The 24,178-nt window shown below is 29.7% G+C and overlaps 8 protein-coding genes across 8 annotated transcripts, besides 7 other annotated features; 3 read left to right on the forward strand and 5 right to left on the reverse strand.

Moving 5' to 3' along the window:
* Window positions 1–333: 333 nt before the first annotated feature.
* Window positions 334–355: a sequence feature (AT_rich).
* A 58-nt stretch (window positions 356–413) lies between these two features.
* CMU_018900 (uncharacterized protein) lies at window positions 414–6,401 on the reverse strand (the record flags this gene model as incomplete). Its single annotated transcript, XM_002140446.1, has 1 exon — window positions 414–6,401. The coding sequence occupies one exon, from the start codon at window positions 6,399–6,401 to the stop codon at window positions 414–416; it is 5,988 nt and encodes a 1,995-aa protein (XP_002140482.1).
* A 318-nt stretch (window positions 6,402–6,719) lies between these two features.
* CMU_018910 (T-complex protein 1, gamma subunit, putative) lies at window positions 6,720–8,390 on the reverse strand (the record flags this gene model as incomplete). Its single annotated transcript, XM_002140447.1, has 1 exon — window positions 6,720–8,390. One exon carries the CDS (start codon window positions 8,388–8,390, stop codon window positions 6,720–6,722), a length of 1,671 nt encoding a protein of 556 aa, XP_002140483.1.
* A 723-nt stretch (window positions 8,391–9,113) lies between these two features.
* On the forward strand, window positions 9,114–10,769 carry CMU_018920 (TCP-1/cpn60 chaperonin family protein; the record flags this gene model as incomplete). Its single annotated transcript, XM_002140448.1, has 1 exon — window positions 9,114–10,769. One exon carries the CDS (start codon window positions 9,114–9,116, stop codon window positions 10,767–10,769), a length of 1,656 nt encoding a protein of 551 aa, XP_002140484.1.
* Window positions 10,770–11,405: 636 nt separating this feature from the next.
* Window positions 11,406–17,804, forward strand: CMU_018930 (uncharacterized protein; the record flags this gene model as incomplete). Its single annotated transcript, XM_002140449.1, has 1 exon — window positions 11,406–17,804. One exon carries the CDS (start codon window positions 11,406–11,408, stop codon window positions 17,802–17,804), a length of 6,399 nt encoding a protein of 2,132 aa, XP_002140485.1.
* Window positions 13,661–13,684: a sequence feature (AT_rich).
* A 7-nt stretch (window positions 17,805–17,811) lies between the features above and the next one.
* On the reverse strand, window positions 17,812–18,909 carry CMU_018940 (uncharacterized protein; the record flags this gene model as incomplete). Its single annotated transcript, XM_002140450.1, has 1 exon — window positions 17,812–18,909. The coding sequence occupies one exon, from the start codon at window positions 18,907–18,909 to the stop codon at window positions 17,812–17,814; it is 1,098 nt and encodes a 365-aa protein (XP_002140486.1).
* Window positions 18,910–19,194: 285 nt separating this feature from the next.
* Window positions 19,195–19,271: a sequence feature (AT_rich).
* A 131-nt stretch (window positions 19,272–19,402) lies between these two features.
* Window positions 19,403–19,527: a sequence feature (AT_rich).
* Window positions 19,528–19,580: 53 nt separating this feature from the next.
* Window positions 19,581–19,659: a sequence feature (AT_rich).
* Window positions 19,660–19,741: 82 nt separating this feature from the next.
* Window positions 19,742–19,833: a sequence feature (AT_rich).
* A 284-nt stretch (window positions 19,834–20,117) lies between these two features.
* On the forward strand, window positions 20,118–22,046 carry CMU_018950 (uncharacterized protein; the record flags this gene model as incomplete). The annotated part of the gene is made up of 1 exon (XM_002140451.1): window positions 20,118–22,046. One exon carries the CDS (start codon window positions 20,118–20,120, stop codon window positions 22,044–22,046), a length of 1,929 nt encoding a protein of 642 aa, XP_002140487.1.
* A 34-nt stretch (window positions 22,047–22,080) lies between these two features.
* CMU_018960 (uncharacterized protein) lies at window positions 22,081–23,226 on the reverse strand (the record flags this gene model as incomplete). The annotated part of the gene is made up of 1 exon (XM_002140452.1): window positions 22,081–23,226. One exon carries the CDS (start codon window positions 23,224–23,226, stop codon window positions 22,081–22,083), a length of 1,146 nt encoding a protein of 381 aa, XP_002140488.1.
* Window positions 22,859–22,880: a sequence feature (AT_rich).
* Window positions 23,227–23,486: 260 nt separating the features above from the next.
* Window positions 23,487–23,873, reverse strand: CMU_018970 (60S ribosomal protein L24, putative; the record flags this gene model as incomplete). Its single annotated transcript, XM_002140453.1, has 1 exon — window positions 23,487–23,873. The coding sequence occupies one exon, from the start codon at window positions 23,871–23,873 to the stop codon at window positions 23,487–23,489; it is 387 nt and encodes a 128-aa protein (XP_002140489.1).
* Window positions 23,874–24,178: the final 305 nt, after the last annotated feature.

Consider the following 24,178-nt stretch of genomic DNA (forward strand, 5'->3'; position numbering starts at 1 on the left):
TAAAACGGTGCAAAGGTAAAAAGGTAATGAAAACAAAAGTAACAAATAAAAGGATACTTTTAGAAACTTGAGAAATTAAAACAGATAAAGATGAGATTTAAATTTGTACATAGAGACCTAAATTATTTATAAATGTAATCTCTGAGTCTATATACTTTAGGAATAATTAATTACCGCTAATAATGAGACGAGACAATATATATTTGTACAATGACATCTTCAAAAAGTAAGAGAAAACTTTTAGAAAACCATAAAAGAAGATTACTACATAAGAATACAGTAGGAATGAAGTGTCAGATTTTACAAGAGCCAAGTATTTGTTGAATAGAACTGAATTAAATATTTTATTTTATATCTTTGGAAATTGATATTGCATGCATGTATTAGTGGAGATCTATTTATATATTTCAGAATTACAGAATTACACTAATAGGAATAACAATAAGTATTATCGCTGTACAAAAAGTGAGAATTGTAATAGGAATATTTAATATGTAGAGTGGTGAAGTTAAAATGTGTAACATCCTCATCAAAGTTTCAACAGAATCCAATAAATTTGAACAAATAGGTAATACATCAAATATATCTGGCACCCATTTCCAACATTCAACATTTAATTTATGAATACTGACCATTATATACATAATGTAGAGTTGAACAAGGCTAAGCGAAAGTATTGCAATACGAGTAGTATCCCATAACTTTATTGTCTTAATTGGTGAATTAGATAACTCCACATACGCTAATATAATAATTAAAAATAGGAAGATCAATGCACACATATCTTTTACAATATCTAAAGGTTTCCAAAATTGTTTATATATTTTATAGGAAGATCGTCTGACATCTGCCCAAAGAAAGAAGGGATAAATTTGAGCTTCTAGTATCTGATAATAGGAAATTTCGGCATTTGCACTTAAAATATCTAAATTCAAAATATTCGAATTAAAGGGTGAGTGATTAAAATTATAAGACTGAATTTCATTTATTATATTCATGGAATCAGGAGTGCAATCGTTCTCAAGTAGTTCATATGCACTGTTAGCTGATTGACCGTAGACTAATTTATCTAAATCCAGATATGGTTTCATTAATGAATCTTTTTTTAATTTCATAATATCATTTGAGTAAAGTAATGATTCTTCAGTTATTTCTTTCACGTTTAAATAAAGTTCTTCAGCTATATCATTAGAATCCTGAATATAATTGTAACTTTTCACCTTATATAGACTATCAGTATCGTAAAATTTTTTTGTTTCTCCTTTGGAAATATTTGGAATATTTGTAATATCATGTTCAACAGAATCTATTTTTAGTTTTCGAACACTTCTAGATTCAGTAAGACATTTAGAATTATCAGGGAACAAATGACCAAAAATCTTCAATTTTGAGCTTAAAAGATCTTTCTTTGAATTTTGGCTGGTAGAAGTTTGACTGAAATCCGCTTTTTTAGGGGTATTTAGATTCTCTGAGTTAGTTTTATTAGATAAAGTTTGGAACATAAGTAGTTTACTATTTCTTGCATTAGGTAAGAGTATATTCGTAGGAGTATGCAAAGCATTTTTAAATGCCAATGATAAGGCAAAAAAGTGATACAAAACAAGAATTACACTGAATAAAGGTGCAGTTATAATGGAAAATATTTGCCAATAGTAGAGGAAAGTTAGAAAGTTGATAAATGATACAAAGTATGGATAGAATAAGGTTACTTGATAAATATTGGGATATTGGAAAATATAAAGCTTTCGTTTATTACTAATATCACGAAATACAGCTATAACTTCATTAATCAAGCCAAACCAGCCTTTGTAACCATTAAGCATAAGTCTTTTATGCCACTCAGTTGGTATTTTCAGTGTAACAATAAATGAAAAAATGAAGCATATTATATTAATACCAAATAAGATTCTAAAACATGTATGTGAATATTTACTTGAATATTCATATTTCTGAGTTTTTTGAAATAAAGGGATATGATCAGATAAATAGAAATCTAGATTTAGCTTTGATTGTCCTATGGAACTATTTTCAAGCTTGTTGATATTATATCTTGTAATTGTGGAATTATTTATATTGAAGATATGTCTAATATTATTTGGGGTTCTTGTTAGGGTATTATACAAAAAAATAGCTCTTTGAGTTGTATATATTATTTGATTGTTTGTTCGTTTCAGTAGCGTTAGTACCTCTGGTAACACAGTACTATTCTTACACGTGAGAAAAATATTTAATTGATAGAATATAACTTCATTAATTCTCCAACTATGAAAAGTACAAATGACTATTGCTGTAATTGTAAAAAATATGAATAAAAAAACTTCTTCATATATCTTGCAAATGAAGTACCAAAGTGTTAAAGATATAATAAAAAAAAGTTTTATAGATCCAATAAATGTAGTAAATTTATCTTCTTTATTAAAGATTGGAAAATTCTCGATTTTATAAGTTGGATCAAAAAAAAAACATTTCCTTAGAGCATTAAAAAAAGCTACTTTAATGTTTTTGTCTGATGGTCTTGGTATATTACATAGTAATGCAAATCTTAAGCCCTCAGAATCTAACATATTTATATTAAAATACCATTCTGGAAAGTAGTAAAGTCTTTTTGAAACAAATAAAGCGATTTTGTAGCTGATATTAAAGTATATTACAAAGAGACCAGCAAGAGTCATTAAACACAAAACACAAAACAGTATGTCAGACTTATCCAAATTGGAGCTCCATGGTAGGTTTCTAATATTTCTAATTTCATGGATGATTTTAAGCTTGATTGATATTTCTGGTTTTTCTGAAAAATTTTCTGTATTTGGAATTTTTCCATTAAAATATGTGTTATTTTCATAAATGTCAGAATGTGAGTATTTTGTTTCAGAAGTATATTGGAGATCTCCCATATCAAATTTAGTATAACTTTTATCCTTTAAATTTATATCTTCATATTCCTTTTCAACACCTCTATGCTTCAGTAAAGTTTCAGAAGATGTTCCTCCAATCATTTCAAGAAATGAGCTTGGTACAAATTCAATAAGAGCGAGAATGTTAAGAGATTCAGTCAAATGTATAGGAGTAAATAGCTTAATGTATTTATGTGAAAGAAATCTTTTTATGACCGGAAGTATATTTCTTTTTCCATTATATTTGTACAAAATAGTAGAAGCTCTTTCTAAGGGTGAGTATAACTCTGATGAAAATGGAGGAAAGTCTTCAGGTAGAGCTTCTAATAAGGCCAAAACTCTATCACAATCAGTTTCATATGAATAGTCTATCCGTACTAAAACTTCACCAATTGTTTCAGGTCTTAGTTCTGCTATAGAATGAATAACATCCAAACTAGCTTCTCCAAATGGATATATATAAGATTCACCAATTTTGGATGTATAACTAGGTGAGGTAGAGATTAGGTAAGGTGAAAATGTTGAAAATGAAATTGATAACCGTTTCTTATATAATTGTTCGCTTTTCAAGCATTGAAAATCCCAATCTTTATTTCGTTCATACAATAAAGGTTCCTTATTTTGTGTTTCCCGAGATTCAATATTTCGTAGTTTATCTTCAATACCTTCTGCACCATAAGAGTTAAAATGGAAAGTACCTAGACCTACAGCCAAGCGTAAAAGCTCTCTAATTTTCATTACTGATCTGTGTGTAGGGCCACGTCCTATAATCACTCGAATAATGTCGTTATAGTTATCTGTAATTTCTGTATACTTCTTAGTTATAAGTATTGAACTTAAAGTAGGACTTAAAATACGGAGAGGAGTACTATCTAAAGGCAGGGATATTGGAATATAAGATACTTTGTATCTTTGAAGCTGCTTATTAACAATATGAGATTTCCATCTACCTTGAAATTGCTTTGAACTCTTTCTAGATTGTTTAGTATTATCGTAAATATTATGAGTTGAAGGTGAATTTCTAAATAAAAACCATTGTTTATTATTAATATTATCAGTTTTAGATTGTTGTCTTAAATTTGATTTATTGTATTCTCCCTTGTTATGTTCCATATCTTGTCTGTATAAAGTATCTTTTGATAAGGCGATATCATGGATCTGTTGTGTTGCCCTAATTGTTCTTTCTGTCTTAATTCTCCAGTGATTTATATCTTCTACAAATTCGCTCGCATATTCTAAAGCTAGTTCCAGTAAATATGATAAAATATGCTGAGGTAATTGCTTGAATAAGGCAAATCCAATCGGGTCCAACATATCTGGATCATCCGACCATATGTTAAAAGACGAAAGAGATATATTAAAATGATTTCTAAGAAAATCTAGTAGATTTTTAAAAGCTCCAAACTGTTGCTTAGATTTAGTAAGAACCTGTAGTAATAAGGAGCTATGGGTCATTGGATCTTTAAACTTCAAGAGTCTAGTAACAAGCTTTCTTGGAAATTTAGAAGATCTGGTAATAATTAAATTTAAAGGATAAATTCCATTTTCATCTTCTTTATGAGGATTACAGCTTAAATATCCCTCCCACCTATTTTTAGTAGCTTTTTCATAAAAATCCAAAATATTTTGAACTTGGGATATATTTTCATGATAAACAGACCACCATAGTACTCCTCGACCACTTTTATCTGTTATTTGACAAAGTGTTGCCACTTTCTTCTTTTCTTCCATATTTAGGAGCTTTTTAAGTAGTTTATTTGGAATATTAGATTGTATTGCGTGCAAAATGTGTTTAGCATCTTTCGGGATATCAACATTATTTAAAAAAAAGTAATTTCCAACTTCACAATCACTTTTGGGATGTATATAGCTAAAGTTGTCATTTAAATACTTGAAGATTTCAGGGGATTTTTTATTGTCACATAATTTTCCATAAGCCTCATGGTTAATTATCCTTTCAATTAATTTTCTGTCATTCTTTGCAATAGCAACATCCAATACATCCTCCTCAGAAGTTGGTGATATAAGCATTGGATCTCCACCATTATTTAATAGAAAGCTTAACATGGCCCCGTTGTGATTTTGAACAGCTAACATTAAAGGGCTATAACCACTCCTGGGATCACAAATGTTTATATATGATCCATATTTTAAAAGAATTTTCACCATTTTTATGTCATTTTTCTTAACAGCATAGTAGAGAGGAGTATGATTATATCTATCAACTAAATTTACTAGAAGTTGTAGGCTTTTTGGATAGCACGAGTTACGAGAAATTGTCTTATTAAAATATAAATCTCTTTCATCTAAATTATTTAATAGTTCCGAATATTTATTAATTGAATCTTTAAAGTAATAATATTTACATGATTCACAACTTTTTGAGTCTGATAAATGTTTACAAGTATTACCACTATTAGAAGATTCTATCATATTCTTTGCAGGGGGATTTTCAAAGTATGCTTGCATAAAATGGTTATTCAAAATTTCAGAATCACTATTATTACTGTATAAGTTTAGCAATTCACCTTTCACTTTAGTATTATAGTCACTTTCAAGATAGCCTGAGTTATTGTTAGTTGAAACACTTAAATTAGTTTTACTAGAATGAAGTGAATCTACTTTAATTTTTTCAAGTAAATAGTTAATGTAAAATTCTACAAATTCATAGTTGGATTTTCTCACTGCATTTGTAAATATTTCAGGGTATTTCTGAACCAAATCAATATTCAGACCGAATTCCACCAATTTCTTAATTAATTTTAAAGTGCCAGTTCTTTTTTTATTTACAATATTATTCAAAATCTCTATTGAATTATCATCACAAAATGCTCTTTGTTGGATTTCAGAATTTTCTTTGTGCTTTTTAGTATTATAATCTAAGTTAGATTTATTCATAAGCTTTATCGAATCTAAGGTGATTAAAATACTTTCTGTATTCATATTTGTCTCAATAAAATCAGCAATTAAGAGTAATGGATGAATATAATATGAAAGGTGATTTTGAATAGAAAGTGTTGGATTGCTTCTTTTATAATATGTCGGGCCAAGAGTATGAAAGCTAAAGTAATCTTCTGATTGTTCTGAGTCAATATTTTCCCTTTCATAAGTATTATTTAAAGTATTGTTTAATTTTACTCTACTCTCATCATTATCTTCCATGTAAACTATATTTTCAAAAAAATCGCTACGTTCCTCAATTACTCCTGTTAGTAACAGAGATTTAGATTTCTCTGGAAGTTTTTCTAGCTGCAGCAGGATTTCTGGCATTATAACTGACTTTTCTTGATTTAATCCCCGAGTATTCTTATAAAAATCATCTTTAGAGTTAGATTTTAATCCTAAAGATTTGAAGTAGTATTTTTGGTGCAGCTCTCTGCTGCTGAGTCCTGGATCATGAATGTCTGTACCAAGTACATTATGAGGTAATGTAGTAAATAAAATCAAATATATATAATACAAGGTAATGAACGCTGTTATTTTTTTTCTAGTTATTAATTGACACATACCATAATAAATACAAATTCCTTCTGTTCTGTGAGAAACAGAATACTCATTAATGGGGATAGTAAAGTGCAGAAACGCGCACAAAAGAACACGGGTACCGATTATATTTAGAAACAATGTGAGTATCATTGTGAGAGTTGCTAAAGGGAAAATGTCGTATATATGTACTCAAAAGAAATTAGTAGCATTTATTTGAAACTGTTCCTTTACTAGTTTTTTTATGGTTGAAAAATAGTACTAGAGACACTATAATTCATTTTTAAATATCCAGTTGAAGTGCACTTACTTAATTTGATTTATTTTATCACAAGTACAAAGTTAACCATCTCTAGAATCACCAAATGACTCCACATTTGGTTGCTCTACATTAGGATTCTGGGCCTTCTTTTTGGAAACAGAGCTCAATACATCATCAATACGTAATAGCATCAAGGTAGCCTCAACTGCAGTCTTATATACTTGCTGTTTAACGTTCAAGGTGTCCCATATTCCAAGTTCAGTAACATCACAGACACTACCATTATCGCCATTAATGCCATATATAGGTCGACTATCTGTATTGGAGTTATTAAAAGACATGCAGTAGGAACGCAAAGCTGTCAAAGTTTTCATTATATTTGCACCACAGTTTTGCGCTAAAGTTCTAGGAATGACCTCTAATGCTTGAGCAAACGCTTTATACGCCCACATCTGAGTACTATCTACATTGTAAGACTGCTGATTAAGGTAGCAAGAAAGGTACATTTCTGTTCCACCACCACCAGGTAGTAAAGCAGGGTCAAGTAATACGTTTCTAGCTACAGCTAAGGCATCATGCAAATTCCTCTCCAGTTCATTTAATACATCTTTAGATCCACCTCTTAATATTACAGAACAAGCCTTTGGATTTTTGGATTCAGTTAGGAAACAGAAATATTCATCACCAATTTTCTTAACTTCAAATCTTCCACATAAGGTGCCAACATCATTAGTAGTAAGTTCTTCAGTACGGCTAGCTATAGTAGCACCTGTAACTCTAGCAATACGATTATTATCACTTTTACGTACTCTTCTAATAACTGATATCCCAGCTTTAACTAAGAAATGTTGAGCTAAGTCAGAAACACCCTTTTCTGTAAATACAACATTGCAGCCTGTTGCTATAATATCTCTACACATTTCCTGAACCTCTTCTTCTTCTTGCTTAAGAAGAGCCTCCCAATCAGATTCTTTAGTTATTTCAACATTTGTTTGGCTTTCTCCCTTTTTGTATTCCAAAGTACAGTCTAATAATAGAACCTTTGGGTTAATAATAAGACGTTTCATGCGAGGATGAATAATGTCTTTATTTACAACTACTCCATTTAAAACTTCACTATCTTCTATCTCACCGCCAGGTACCTTTTCAATTTTTACATAACGTTTGATATCAATTTCCTTTCTTCCATCTTGTCCTATTAGAGTTACAAAGTTTGCAGCCTTTAATGCCATACTACCTACTAGATTACCCCATCTACCAGAAAATTTTGTTTTTAAACAAGAGTCAACAACACTTATTAATGAATCTTCATCGTTTATATCTATCCTAGTACTTAGGTTCTCCATATATTTTAAGGAATCTTCTAAAGCTCTTAAATAGCCACTTATAATTACAGTTGGGTGTATATTTCTTTGAAGTAATGGTTCAGCACAAGCTAAGAATTCGCCTGCTAATACAACTACACTTGTCGTACCATCTCCAACTTCTTCATCAATAGTTCTTGATAGGTCAATAATTGACTTAGCACCTGGATGAGCTACGTCAACCTCACGTAGTATACTATTTCCATCATTAGTTAGAACTATGCCACCCATCGGATCCAAAAGCATTTTAAGCATCGCTTTAGGCCCAAGAGTTGTTCTTACAACATCTGCAACTGTTTTCCCAGCTTGTATATTTCTTAATTGTGCCTTCCTTCCTTGATCACGCTGTGACGGCTGTTGAACTACTAGTACTTGATTTGGAATCATAATAGGTTATGCCTATATAGTTACTGAAAAAAAAACTAATTTACCAAGTCTGCAATATTTACCATAGTACAATGACCCCACCATTAAGGGCGGACTTATTTGATGCTACATAAAAAATTAGACAGCAGCTTTTCAAAGACAGTTTACTACTCTAAGCGGTTATGGATATTGGCAAGGTTGGTGAACTTTTAAATTATTACTACTGATACTTATTCCTGACAATATATATAACAACAGGATTCTAGTCCCTAGTTAAATTTGAGTTTAATTGTTCCCCTATATAATTAGTATAACAACCTTAGATATTAATAAGAATTAAGTTCATACAATCCCATATTTTCAGATTTAAACAAAAAAATTTAGCTTAGCAATTTCTTAAAATGAAGCACTTAACTTCTAATTTTAAATTATCTGCATGGTTTTGTACACTTGTGCTTATCATCAACTACGTAGCTTCAGTATAATTACTAACTTCAGTTGTTACTAAAGTTAAGTACTTAAGTTTTACTGTGTAGCGCCGGAAATATACTAGGTTTGGTACCCTAATTAGCGGGTAATATTAGAGACAGATTAGATACTATTTGTAATAGTAATGCCCCACGGATAATAGTAAGTACCTGGAAACTATTGTTAGATATACATAACAAGCTTAGATTACTATAAATAAACGCAATAATATAATTTTGTATTGAAGGTTTTGTAATACTTATATTTAATTCAGGCATGGCTCAGATGTTGAGAGCTCCAATTATATTACTTCGTGAGGGAGTAGATACTTCACAAGGACGTGGTCAGATATTGAGCAATATAAATGCTTGTCAAGTTATAGTAGATATAGTTCGTACTACACTTGGACCATGTGGGATGGATAAACTAATTAAAAACGGTGATTCCAATGGGGTAACTATAACTAACGATGGTGCAACTGTTTTAAACTTACTCGGAATTGTGCATCCAGCAGCTAAATTGCTAGTTGATATAGCTAGATCTCAAGATGATGAAGTTGGAGATGGTACTACGAGTGTTGTAGTTCTAGCTGGTGAGCTTTTAAAAGAAGCTAGAAGCTTTATAGAAGATGGCATGAGTCCCCAAGTTATAATATCAGGGTTTAGAAAAGCTTGTAAGATCGCTATTGAAAGAATCAATACATTACAAGTGAACTTGTCTGAGGAGACAAGTGAGGTAACACGCAATATGTTAATTAAGTGTGCAGAGACTACTCTTAACTCTAAGTTATTAGCCCATAATAAAACTCACTTCGCAACAATGGTTGTAGATGCAGTCTCTTATTTAGATGATGAATTGAATAAAGACTTGATAGGTATTAAAAAAGTAACTGGTGGATCAGTACTGGATAGCTTTCTATTACGTGGTGTAGCATTTAAAAAAACATTTTCATATGCTGGTTTTGAACAGCAACCAAAACGTTTCGATAATCCGAAGATTTTACTATTGAACCTTGAACTTGAGCTCAAAGCAGAGAAAGACAATGCTGAAGTGCGACTAACAGATCCATCATCATATCAAAGTATTGTAGATGCCGAATGGAAGATAATATTTGATAAGTTAGATATAATTGCTGCAACTAGTGCAAATGTAGTCCTAAGCCGTCTAGCTATTGGTGACTTAGCTACACAATATTTTGCAGAGAAACATATATTTTGTGCTGGGAGAGTTGAAGAACAGGATCTAAAAAGAACAGCATTAGCCACTGGGGCAGTTGTACAGACAACTGTTTATGGTTTGAAGGCAGATAGTGGAGTATTTGGAACTTGTTCAGTTTTTGAAGAGGTACAAATTGGAGCAGAGAGATACAATCTTTTCAATGATTGCCCTAAGACAAGATCTGCTACGATGATTCTTCGTGGTGGTGCTCAACAGTTTATTGATGAATCTGAGAGGTCACTAAATGATGCTATAATGATTGTAAGAAGAGCAATGAAATCCTCTAGTATTGTTCCTGGTGGTGGAGCAATTGAGATGGAATTATCTAAGAGTTTACGTGAATATGCTAGGAGTATATCTGGTAAGGAACAACTAGTTATAAATTATTTTGCGAGAGCATTGGAGTCAATACCACGTGCTTTAGCAACTAATTCTGGTTTTGATCCAATTGACATACTTAATAAACTCAGGCAGAAACATGCTCAAAATGATGATGATTGCCAGAATTATGGTGTTGATTGCAATAATGGTGGAATTTGTGATTCACTAAAGTGTTTTGTATGGGAACCAACAGTTGTTAAATTAAGTGCACTTTCAAGTGCTACTGAAGCTGTATGTGCTATTTTATCAGTAGATGAGACTATTAAGAATCCATCTAGTCAGGAGGATAGAATGCAAGCTCCAATGCCTGGGATGGGAAAAGGTATGAAGTAATGTATTTTTGATTTTTTTTATTGATTAAACTTTTAGAAACATTAATTATATTTCAACAGTAATAAATTTTTCATATTTCTAATTTGTGCATTGCAAACTCTTATTAGTAGATATATTGCATCTTTTGGATTTTAATACACTGTTTTAATAGTTACTGGGGAATTCTGGACTATTCTGTTATTTTGAAGTTAACTTGACGAATTAGGAGTAATCTATGCACATATTCTTAAATTATATATAAATCTGATGATTCTGTAAAGTAATATGTCCTCAAAGCCTTAAGATATTTTATATTGATGCTTCTCCTACCACCATATTAGGAACAAATAAGATTCTGTTGTAACTCTTACATATGCTTCACTAAGGTTACACAAGTGTCTGTTAAATTGTCGTGTTGTACATGTAGGCGCTACAAACGAAGTCCCCACGAAAGCATCAATTTACCTTCTAGTATTACCTGACAAACAAAACATATTTTTTACGAAAGAGAGTAAGAAGAGAGTTAAAGATTTAGTGAAATTTTGTTTTATATATAAAATGCTTATCAATAGTCAATATACTCTTATATTTATGCTATTATTAATGATTATCTATATATTCAATCTGCAGTCCTATTCTATCTGTTTAGAATCCCAGATGAATGATGATTTAACTGTAGGAGTATCTGATAAAATGGTCAGTGATATACTAATTAATATACCTCGATTGAGGCCACTTATTCAAACGAGAAATGAATACTTGAATGCAAATTGGAGTGATATTAATTTAGGATTAAAAAGTAATTGGCCTATAGTACCTTTGGACTCTGCAATATTTGAGTTCCTATGTGAATTTTATCAAAGTACAGGTAGGTCACTCGATAAGTTGTTATATGATATTGAGAGGTCAAGAGATAAAAAACAAAGCAAGAATTATATTTCGACATCTATAGCTAGTGACTTAATTACTGACAATTTGGTGATAAAACTTATGGAGACACTTGTAATAAATCGATGGTACTCTCCTGCGGTAGAATCTTTGAGAAGTATTGAGAGAATACATAGAAAAGAAGTAGGAGTCAGTTGTTTGTTTTCTACAAATTCAAACACAAAGCGATCACCCACTGGATGGGTCTTATTTACTCATAAAAGTGGTTGGTTTGATTACAAATGTAGTCCAGAGGAAGTTGACAAAGTAAACCTAGTTAATATTGTTAACATAGAAAGACTAAAGAATAAGCTTAGTTATATATCTATCCAATTATCTAATGAAGTATTTATACCAGAACATAAACTAGAATATTTTAATACCAGAAATAAAACTAAGAGAGATCATGATTTAAGTATAGTATTATATATAGATTTTTCCAATGAACATGCTACTGAACTAATGAGATCCGTTATTAATTTATGGAATAGATTAAAAGATATTGAAAATAACTTAATATTTACATCAGCTATTCTGCTAATCAGACATCTTGACTTAATTAAGAGTGATGGGGAAATGGAATTTGAATATTTAACAGGATATGGGACAATATTGAGAAAAACTAGAAAGGACAGTATTTCAAAGTTCAATAGTTTTGTTAACAAAAGTTGTAACTCCGATATTAGTCACCAAATATTAAATAAAGTAGATGAAGAATATTGTGATTTAATGACATCTTGCGATATAGCTGTAAATATGGAGAATGTTATTGACCCGGATACAAATTTAGATAACGAATGCATTGTAGATTTGGGAGTCCAGACAATATCTCTTTCTAAGCGTTTAGAAAATCCACTAAAAGCTATGTCTCTTTTTGTTAGTAATTTTGGCACCTATCAATATGCTTTATGTAAAAGCTTGAGGACAAGGAGAACCCATGGAGCTATTGAGAAATTACATAAGTATATAACACCAGGAGCTACGATAATATCTATTAATGGACGTTTGGTATCTCCTTCAGAAGCATCATTTATGAATATAGCTCCAATTATTAAGTCTATAATCTTTAGTCGTTTCAAACTCGCTTATACAAATAATATAAATCTTGATATGGTTGAAGATGTTCTATCTAACACAGGTTTAATTGATAATGAACTAATTCCATTATTTGGGACAAATGTGACTTTAGGAGTTAAAAGTGATAATTCAGTTTACATTAATATTCTAAAAGGGGATTTACTAGAAAAAGCTAGGAACTCAGAGATATTTGATAATAGTACGTTGGAAGATGTAAAAATTGATATAGATAATGATTCTTCAATTTTAGACGAAGATGGATGGGTTGGAAAGATGGAGTATACATTAACAAAATCTGATCCTTGGGTTAAGTCATCACCTAGAACAGATTGGAGAATTCTTTATGAGCTACCGAAAAAACAAAGTCATTTTTATATGGACATTGCTAATATTGGAGAAACTCAATGGGGGAGAACCCCTATGCTATTTGATGACGTCTGGTTTACAAGAGAAGAAAAAGAGTTAATAATTGTGGAATTTGATGAAGAAAGACACTCTAAAATATCTAATAACTCTGAAAAATATATAAATGAAACTAAATTTGATAGTATTAGAAATTCACAGAAATTTGAAGTAGTTAGTCAGTTAAAAAGATTCAATAACTCAGTTGAGTATTTGAATAGCTCACAATCAGATAACTCAACATTAATAAGGCTGTACTCCCCATGGATGATGTTTTCAGTATACTTTATGTCACAAATTCGTTTTGCAGCTGAAGTTCAAAATTATTACATTTATGATATAATGATAGAACCTGAAAAAACAATGGGACAAGTGTTATACCCACTGGAGGCATTACCAAATCTTCAGGAAATGACTCCTGAATATACTGGAATTTATCCTATTAAAGCTCCTATTTTGAGTGTTATTTTGTTATGTGATCCTTTAGATATGGATTGCATGGCTACTATAATAAAATTATTAAATAAAAAGTGGCCAATTAGACTAAATGTTATGCTAGTAGACCCTAATTGGATACAAGAAAGAAAACCAGATTTTAATATTCCTTTTAACTATGAAGGAGTTAACACTGAAAAGGATTTCCAAACTAGATTTGCAGAAAATTCGTCTAAAAAATTTACTAATAGTTTTAATGATACTTCATTATGTAGTTTTTATTTTGCTAAAAATCTTGAAGATTGTCCCGAATGGATTAGGCAATCAAATACTTCAATGAACGAAAATATGGAATTAAATGCAAATTCTGCAGGTATAATGGGAATAAAGTTAGCTATTTCGGAAATATTTGGATTCTTTGTTTCATCTCAGACTATACAAGGCATGATTTTAGCTAGAGCATTTTTAGAAATGATTGCAAGGAATTTCCCACTTCTTTTAAATCCATCATTTACTCTAGGAGAGTTAAATAAATTTTTAGAACTGTTCTTCAAGCACTTTGATGCAAATGCAGATATTAATAAATTGTGGCAAATTATATATTCTAATAACCCAAATCAAGACTCATATGTGAATAAAGCATTAGCTTATTGTAGACTAAAAGGTTTTACATCTAGAGGATCTCTTGTAAATGGATATTTCATACAAATTGAGGATCTGGATATTGAACAGGTAATTTATACAATTGCAAAGAGAGAACAAACTTTAATTACTCAGGGTGTTAAGTCTGGAATTATAGCTACTGAAGATGATATACCTGAGTATATTTTAAAGTATTCAGACTCAACCTTACCTGCAATGTTTCCCCCATTAACAAAGTCAATAAGATTAAATGATTGGCCATATTCGGGAATGAGATATGGTTGGAGTATTATCGATAAAAAATTGAACAAAAAAGATCTTAAATTAGAAGAAACTGAGTATATACCTCAAGATTTATCTGAATTTAGTAATATAATTAAGGGAGATTCAGATATATTTGAAAATGTTGAAATAACAAAGTCTGATCTTTTATCCTTGAACTATACAAGATTATGGGATACAAACCCTGTATTGGACGAGAAAAAAATTAAAGTATCTCCTTTCACCACATTTATAGTATTAGTTAGAAGTAATAGTGCAGGGCTATATAGTTTACAGACAGTATTAGACTACTGGATATCTACAGTGTCATTATTTACTTCTACTATGAATAGGAGATCTTTTAGTGATTTTTTTCCAAATAGAAGGTTCTCAATATCTTTTATTAATGAATATAATCAATTTCCAATGAATTTAGAATATTTGAAGGGGGGTTCAGTGCAAGATTCTAATCATAATACTAGTGATCTCAATCAGATGAGTGTAATTAATGGTACTCATACAATATCAGCCAAATCGTTACAGCAGTGCTTTGATAGAGTTTTAGAACCTTTAAACAAAAATGATAGATTATATCCTGTTCTTCAGCATCTAAAAGTTTTAAAGACATTTACAAGTATTTTATCTAAATTGATAAATGATCCTTATTTAAAGAAATTACCAGATGACTTCCAAATACAAGATCTTTGTACAAAAATAGCCAATATGGCAGGGTTGGATATTCCAATTGAAAATATTCAAATGGAATCCAGTAGAATAGAGGCAATTAAAAAGTTTATTAGAAAATTTTCTTCTCAAAATGATGAAACTGTCCATTCATACCCTTTCAGACAGCGTTCCAGTAGAGATAGTACCATTTTTCCAAGATATGTTTCGTATAACTTCTCTAATAGTGAAGAAAATAAGGAGAATGAAGATCAGACAAGCTATAATTCTAAAAAAACTTTCAAATCTAAGAAACCAATATTTAAAGACACTGAACTGTCAAATAGAAAGTGTTCAGAGGTATATTCTATGGGTATTGCAATTAATGGATTATTTATCAGAGTATGTCCTCAATTATATCCTAATTACATTAGTTTAAATACACCCATAACAAGGTTTTCTCCTATTCATATAGTACACATGAAGATTATGGAACTTGCAATAACTAGCAGATTGAGACATTTAGTAATGCTAAGCCAATATAAGCAGCATATAAATTTAAATGATGTGTCAACTTCATATAAAAGAAATATAAAAAATAGATGGGAATCTCTTTCTCCTGAAGATGTATTTTTATTAATGCAGGAAAATATTCGAGCATTAGATTACACTCAGGGAAATTCCTTCATATACTTAGAAGAACTTTACAATAAACATGATATTTCAAATAGTATTAAAACTCATCTTAAACCTCCAAGATCTAAATCAAATTCAATTAGTTTAATAAATGTTGTTGTAACTTTGGATCCTCTTACTCCTATTTCTACCAAAGTTTTGTCTCTACTTGAAATACTACATACATTATTTGAAGCCAACGTAAGAATAGTTTATAACCCAATTTTATACTATAATGGATCTATACCTATTCAAAATATGTGGTTTAGATATGTATTCAATTATCCTAGATTAGTGCAGTCTAATGAAACGAATTCAACCAGTGTAGTGAGATTATCTGATCTTTTATATTCTTCTGATTCAGCTTCCAGCTTTATTAATGGTAGAAGTGAAGAATATGACTTTAAAAATAATACACAATACATTGCAAAATTCAATATACATACAAAAGATCATTTAGAAATTGCTCTAGATACTCCTAAAAACTGGGTAAGTGAATTCATTCAAACAGTGGTTAGAGATATAAATATGGAAGAACAAGTAAAATTTGATGGCGATAAAGATATTAAATATAATTTCCTATCGATATCTCCATCAATATTCGCAAATATTTCTTGTCCTATACTCTTCCAGTACAAGCTCAAAGGCTTCAGGAAAAGTGGAAGTATTCACACAACTTCCGAAATGCACAATTCAAGCTTTATTATACAGAATAAGTACCTTGATAGTGAATCAAATGATTTAGCTAGCTATAGCCTGCTTGAGTTTGGATACTTTAGTGTATTAACTAATCCTGGGATAAACTTATTTACATATAAGCTTGAGTTGGTAGATTATTTATCCAATGAATGGATTAATAATGATACTAATAACTCAAGTGAAGTTCAACAAAAGAAGGGAATTTTCCAAATAACTACAAATAATTTAATTTCATCTTCTAAATCTCTTAATATCTTTGCTAATCTTAAATATGATAATAGTCCCAACTTTAATGAAATAATAGAGAATAATCTCAACTCAAATTCCTTCCTATATAATATAAAACAAGATATTAAAGAAGAAATTTCTATGTTAAATATTCTTTGCATCTCATACATAAACAAACATATTACAGGACAAGATTTAGAAAGATTTGTCCAATCAATTTTAAATTTAAATCTTTCATATACTAATATAATTATCCATTTAGATAATAGAGAACTGGATGCTCATCTAAAAATATCTTGGCTTCCATTATTACAAAAAAAGTATAATATTCAATTTAATATATTTGAAGTAATGTGGCCAGAGTGGTTACCACAACTACCAGAACATTTACAAACTAATATCATTGATATATTTGTTACTTTAGATACTTGGGTCCCAAGAATAGCATCTAAACTTTATATAATAGATCCTTCTTATGTTAATATCAAAGATATTAATAAATTAGCAAGTATTAATATGGATGAATTTAGTTTTGCATTTCCTACTTGTAATTCCAATTCTAAATTTGATCCTAATAATTATTCTAAACAAGATAATTGGAGAGATATTTTTAAAGCAAATCATAGTTATAATTTTGAACATGCTAAGAATTATTCTAACTATTATTTGACATCTTTTGGAATAATCAATTTGAAAAAAATTAACTTCACAATACCACTGTTACGTAATGCATATATTAAAACTCCATGGAGTCTTGCTTATCAACAAATGACTATCAATTCAAAACATATCCAAATTACTCCTATTGATTTACTAATAAATTTTGCAAGCCAATTCATTCCTGTATATCCAATTTCAGAATTAATTGTTGCCTGTTTAGAATTGTGTAAAGAGGATATTCTACAAGTTGCAGATATCATAAATTTCGGCTGTGAACCAATAAAAAATATTTATCAAGTCGACTTCAAAACAGAATTACTAAATAATAGATCCCTAATTAATAACAAAAATAAACCTCTCAATTATATTAAACATGATGAGCTATAATAATCAGTTAACATAACTTTGCACCTGCGAAAATTCTATTGACATATAATGGCCCTGCTGAGCTCATCATTATAATATCTTTATATCTACATATTGAATTATTTGATATATTGTAATGTGCCTGTACAGTAGAAAATGCATCTTTCCCTGCTTTACTACTTAATACAGGATCTGGACTACCAGAAAATCCTTCATATGTAATTAATTCACCAACTTTGGCACCATTTGGAACTATAATAGGTTCACATAATTTTGTATCTCCATCTAAGCTTGCGCATAATAACATACCATGAGATATTATACCTCTCATTGTTTTAGGTTTCAAATTAGCTACTACTATCACTAATTCATTTATTTTTAAAGTTAGATCATAAATACCAACTAAACCACTTAAAATAGTTCGGGGCTCCTCTTCACCTATGTCGATCTTTTCAACATATAACTTATCAGCTGATGGATGTCTTTCAACTGACAAAATTTTACCAACACGTAGTTCAATCCTACTAGGATCATCTAGTGAGCGTTCATCTGATGTATTATCTAATTTCTTTGTTTTATTAGATAACTTCTTTGTAAAAAATGGAAGATCTAAATATTCCAAATTCTCTGGACATGCTTGTCTAATTGGGGTCATTATTTGAACAAATTCAAAAAATTTTGATAATGAAGGATATTTTGGAGTATATGTAGAATCCATATTATTCATAGATTTAAAGTAACTATGAATAGATGAATAAACTACTAGATCTAGTAATGATAAGAATCTACCAAAGAAAAAACTTTTACCACTTATTTGGTCTTCCAAATGTTGCAGTATATCATCAGATTCAGTATTAAATGAATCTCTTGATAATAATTCTAAAAATTTTGTCATTACTGGTTCCATATCTTGTTTGAAAATCTTTGGATAAATTGATCCAAGATGTTTCAATATATCAACTGAATTTATCAACTTTATACCTTCAGATTCAAGTATCAGAGTTGAAGCTATCTGATTACTATATTCAGTTCCAATTGATATTTTCTGATTAATAATATAATTAGATACTAAAATAAGTAAAGTTCCAAATGAAGTCTCTGGATTAATTATTAATTTTATTGTCATCTTCGTCTTTTACTAAGTTTTCCTCTCATTAATTAAAATATAATTCTCGGGTAACTACTGCAGTCAAATTTTGGCGGGATATTAACATCTTAATATTTCTGTCTCGTGAGTCCTATCTTATCCATAAATAATTAACCTTTTAATATAAATTTAGATAGTATAAACAAGTTTTTATTGTTTATAATAGATAAGGAATAAAAAAATTAACTATATATCTAATAAATTCATCTATTTATCCAAATTCTTCTATAAATGATGTTTTCTTGAATATTCCAATATATCTTGTATTATACTTAATTATATTTCTATAACTCTTAATTAATAGAATAAATATTATACTATAAAATAATTAAAGAATTATTCTATAGTAATAACTCTGAATCTTAATATATATCTACTTAATTTTTAGTCTTTTTAATATATATACATAGGGAGTTTCATACTTCATTTACATGTAATATGTATAACTTCTAATCAATATTTCTGAGTTTTGTTATATATTCTATATAACTTTTTAATTTAAAATTATATACAAAATAAATTAAGAATGAAGAATTTAATAAAAAAAAATATCTTAAAATATAAACTTTTAAAAAACTTTTTACAAATATTTTATTAGTAAAACAAACTACAAATCTACTAAAAATTACTGGTAATTTTAATAGATTACGTTATATATTAAAGATATTTTTATATTAAATAGATAATGAATATAGAAACTGTATAAATATATATAGAATATTTTATTAAGTAATACAGAAATAAGGTAAAAACAATTGTACTGGTAGAATTTAAATCAAGATTAATTAACAGTATATATTAAAATTTCCAGTAAATATAAAGAATATAAATAACTTTTTTTTAATTAATGTAATTTATTAATTAATAAAAAATACAAAACTTTTCATTAACTATATTTTATTAGATAATCTTGTATATATGAAGTCTTTAGTAAAATATATAGGCTATTAGAGGAAATTATACAAAGTTGAATATTTTTAGTGAAATACTTAATCCCAATATAACTATATTGAATAAATTCCATAAGTTCTTAGTACATAATTTTAATTATAAGTAGATAAGTTAATATTAGAAAATATTCAAAAATGACATATGAGCGCCAGAAATAAACCGCTTATTTAATGTTTTTATTGTAGTCTAATGATAATTCCTATGAAATCTGCAATAACTATTGATATATTTATAGAATGGATGATTCAGCAAAGTTGAATAATAATGTATCTAAAAGCTATGATAAAACATCTGAGAAGTTTACAGATAATCTTAGAACAGTTAGTAGTTTGACTTCTCCAGAAATAGATGAATCACTAGAATTTCAACCTCTTAAAGTTAGTTTATATGAACTAATATTACGTCAATTAGTAGATGATGGATTAGTAGAAGTGGCACATATGTTGCATACTAGGACAAAACTTCCAGTACCAAGTAATATGCCTAAGGACAGTTTATACAATTTTTACAAGACCCTAACTTTTTTACCAATGGATCTTAGAAATAGTGATAAGAAACTTGAAACAAAGAAGGAATTGAATGAAATTAGAAGTAGTAGTGATATACATAGAATTGAGAGTATTTTGCCAAATTTGGAAAATATATCAAAACAATGGATACCATTAAATCTTAAATCAAGAATACAATCCCAAAGAAGAGAGGATGGGAATAATGAGAATAATAATGGGAGTACTAAAAAGATGGGATCAGGAATGTTTTCATGTGTAACAGATATAGGTGAAGTTTATTATTTAAGAAATATAACAAAACTAACAGATTCTGATAATTGGCAATATCCTCCAATGTTGTCTGCAATATTAAGAGCAAATACAATAATATCTAATCATAGACCATATTGTAGAGCTTTATGTGTAGGTCCTAATGGAATGTTTATAGCAACTGGAGGAGCAGATGGAATGGTAAGAGTAGTTCCACCTCCATCTCAGATTCCTGGAAGTAATTCAAGTTCAAGTTTATCATCACATCAAAAGATTTTCACAGAAAGTAGAGGTATTATTACAGCACTGTCATGTCGCCCAAAGAAAGATATACTAATATCTGGTGATACAGATAGTACACTAATTATATATGATATTAAAGGAAGTATTAATAGTAATACAAATAGCAGTGGAGCTAGCATAGGAACATTAGGCCCAAGTGGACCAATAGGAACAACTAATACAGGATATTTTGTACCAAGAATATCTCGAAAATCAGTTCATTTTATTAGAGAGATATCTCCAATTACCTGTATAGATGTACATCCTTGTGATGATTATTTTCTTGTAGGGACTCAACATCCTATTTTACGTTTATATGATATAAATAGTTGTGAGAGTTACACTTCCTCAAATCCATCTCATCAACATAATTCTGGGTTAACTTGTATAAAAGTTAGTAATGATGGTTCTATAACACTTACAAGTAGTGATGATGGATCAATAAAATTGTGGGATTCTGTAAATCTTCACTGTGTAAATACAATTTACAATGCTCATTGTGGATATCCTGTACATTCTTTATGTTTATCTTTATCTCAAAGATATTTGTTATCATGTGGAGGTGATGGTATGGGTCGTTTATGGGATCTAAGGATGGGAAAAGAGATGATGAGGTATTCAACAGGATTAAGGAATACATGCCACTCAAAGGGAATATTTTTAGTAGATGAACGTTATATTGCAATAACTGCTATTGATGCTACGATTTGTACTACTAGTGCAGTTAATCCTGCTGTACATTCAAATAATTTGAATTCTAATAATGTATCAGATGTTAATAAATTAATGAGTAATAGGATGTCAAATAGTTTTTTAGATAATACAAGCTTAAAAATTGTAAAGACAGCCACTGTTCTAGATCATATAACAAAACCTAATCCACTAGGGGATATTGTTATTTTTAATTCTGTAAATGGTAACATTGTAGGGACTATTGAAGGAATTCATGATGCCCCTGTAATGGATTTTGAGCTTATTATTAACCCACAGAGAATTTCTGGTATTTCTTGTACAAATAAGACTAGTGTTCCTTCTCATTTAACTGATTGTGCTATTGTCACAGTTTGTGATGATGGTAAATGTCGTTTATTGGATCTTAACTATGCTTTTATTCCAGATGAATAAGTTATTATATTAATAATTAATCTGTAGTAATAAATTATCCAATACTTGTTCTTGATATAGTACCTCTTCTTTTGCCAGAGTAAGCTTCTCTGAGTTGTCGATCTACTAATTCATTTGCCCTTACAGCTTTTTCCAAAACATTCTTAACTAAAGGTGAGTTTCTTAACAAATATTTTGAGGATTTTGCAGTACTTTGTGAATAAGATGATGTATTTGATCCAATCTTAAACTTCGTTTCAGATTTTGTTTTATAAGTCAATGCTTTCTTTTTATTCGATGATGAAATAAGTTGTCTAGTTATCCTTTCATTCATTGGGATATCTGGAATTTCAAAAGTTATATTGTCCAGATATTGACTCATTTGTAACTGATCTTGACTATATACAATATCATTAAAAGTCACTAACTCACTCATATTTTTTTGTTTTATTTTCTCATTACTCTGAATAGCTAGTCTATTATCTAAAGCAAAATTACTTAAGTAATGATATCTAGTATTCGATATATTTATATCCCCTTGAGATTTCAATTGATTATTATTTAGGCTAACTTCTGTATGTGGAGTAAACATTAGAGTATTTCTAGGTTCACTTCTTGTTGATAATATGCAATCTTCAAGTTCATTTGATTCCACTTTAATCATTTTTAATTCTCTATTAATATTATAATTTCTACTGGATTCTTCAACCCAACTCTCACTAGCTGTTAGATTAGCCTTATCATTTGCAATTATAGTTTTAAAAGATGTATTATCTTGGCTAGTAAAGCGAGAATGAAAGTCATCTAAGGACATATTTGGATTAACTTTTATGTATTTATTATTATTTTTAATAACAAAGTTATGATTCTGAAATTCTGTAAGATTACAATCAGGTATCTTGTACAAAGGATCGTTGATAGCTAAAGTTCCTGGAGCACTATCGACTACATTATAAACTCCACTTGAAGCTGATCTCATATATGTTAGATCAGGATAAAAATCTCTACGTATAATATGATCTAATGTTGATATATAAGAATCCTCATCTAAGATAGTTTTTCGACTAGATAAGGAAATTGGATGAGGATCTGGGAGGATAGAAGCTTTATATAATCTTTGCTTTATACCAGAAGGTACATTTCCTACTAAGACGATAGAATCTCCTTTTTGTTTAGATATTTGTACATCTTTAGTACTCATAACATGATTACTACGAATATATATGATATTTTGGCTTCTAAATAATGTCACAAAAAATAAAAGATATAGCTTTGCTCCCGGGAAAAACCAGTGTGCAATAATAAGAGAGGTGGGTAAAAAGTCAATAGTAATTGGTGTAGATCTTAAGAAAAGTACTTAGTACCATAATACTAAAGTAGCTAAAAAAGAATAATTCATAGTTAGTCTATTCACTACCCTATTATAAATATCTTAAATATCACATTAAGATTATTCAAGGTCTACTTATGCTTTCTCTGTCTAGCTTTAGCTTCTGATAATGCAGCCTTTTGAGCTGATCCTGAAACTTGTTGGTATTGAGCTCTCTTCTTTCTTATATCATCTAGTGATAAACCCTCAATTGCTTTCTGTAGTCTAACAGTTCTCCTATTTCTCTTCTTTGCACTAAATTCCTGAGATGTTAACTTCTTATTCATTCTTCTCCATCCAACAGTCCATGTCAGTTTCACTGGCTTAATCCTCTGCTGAAATAATGAATTACACTTCTGGTTTAGAAAAGTGGAAACCCTGCCATCACGAGCAACAAATTTTTTTCCACGTCCTGGATAAATACGATGTTCACTAAATGAGCATATATCTGTTTTTATAGTTGTTTTTACTGTGGACATTGTAGAATCTTCGTATTATATATTAACTGAGTCCCTTTATGTAATCCTATTAGATATCTAGTAATTGCCTTGAAAGCAACAACTTATTGCAAACGCGTCAGCCTTTAACCAGGACTCTATTTTTAAGCTAAAAGAAAACCGGTATTATTTACACTTGCCCAATATGTATTAGGTACCAATAATATATATGATGTATTATGGACTACAAAGCTATTATAGTAAGCATTATAATATAGGAGTTAATAGTAGTTTATATTCAACCCGCTGTCTTGAGACACCAACACGGCGCTACCACGCTGTTCGTC

Source organism: Cryptosporidium muris, genomic scaffold (genome assembly GCF_000006515.1).
Source record: "Cryptosporidium muris RN66 scf_1106632373407 genomic scaffold, whole genome shotgun sequence".
NCBI lineage: Eukaryota > Apicomplexa > Conoidasida > Eucoccidiorida > Cryptosporidiidae > Cryptosporidium > Cryptosporidium muris.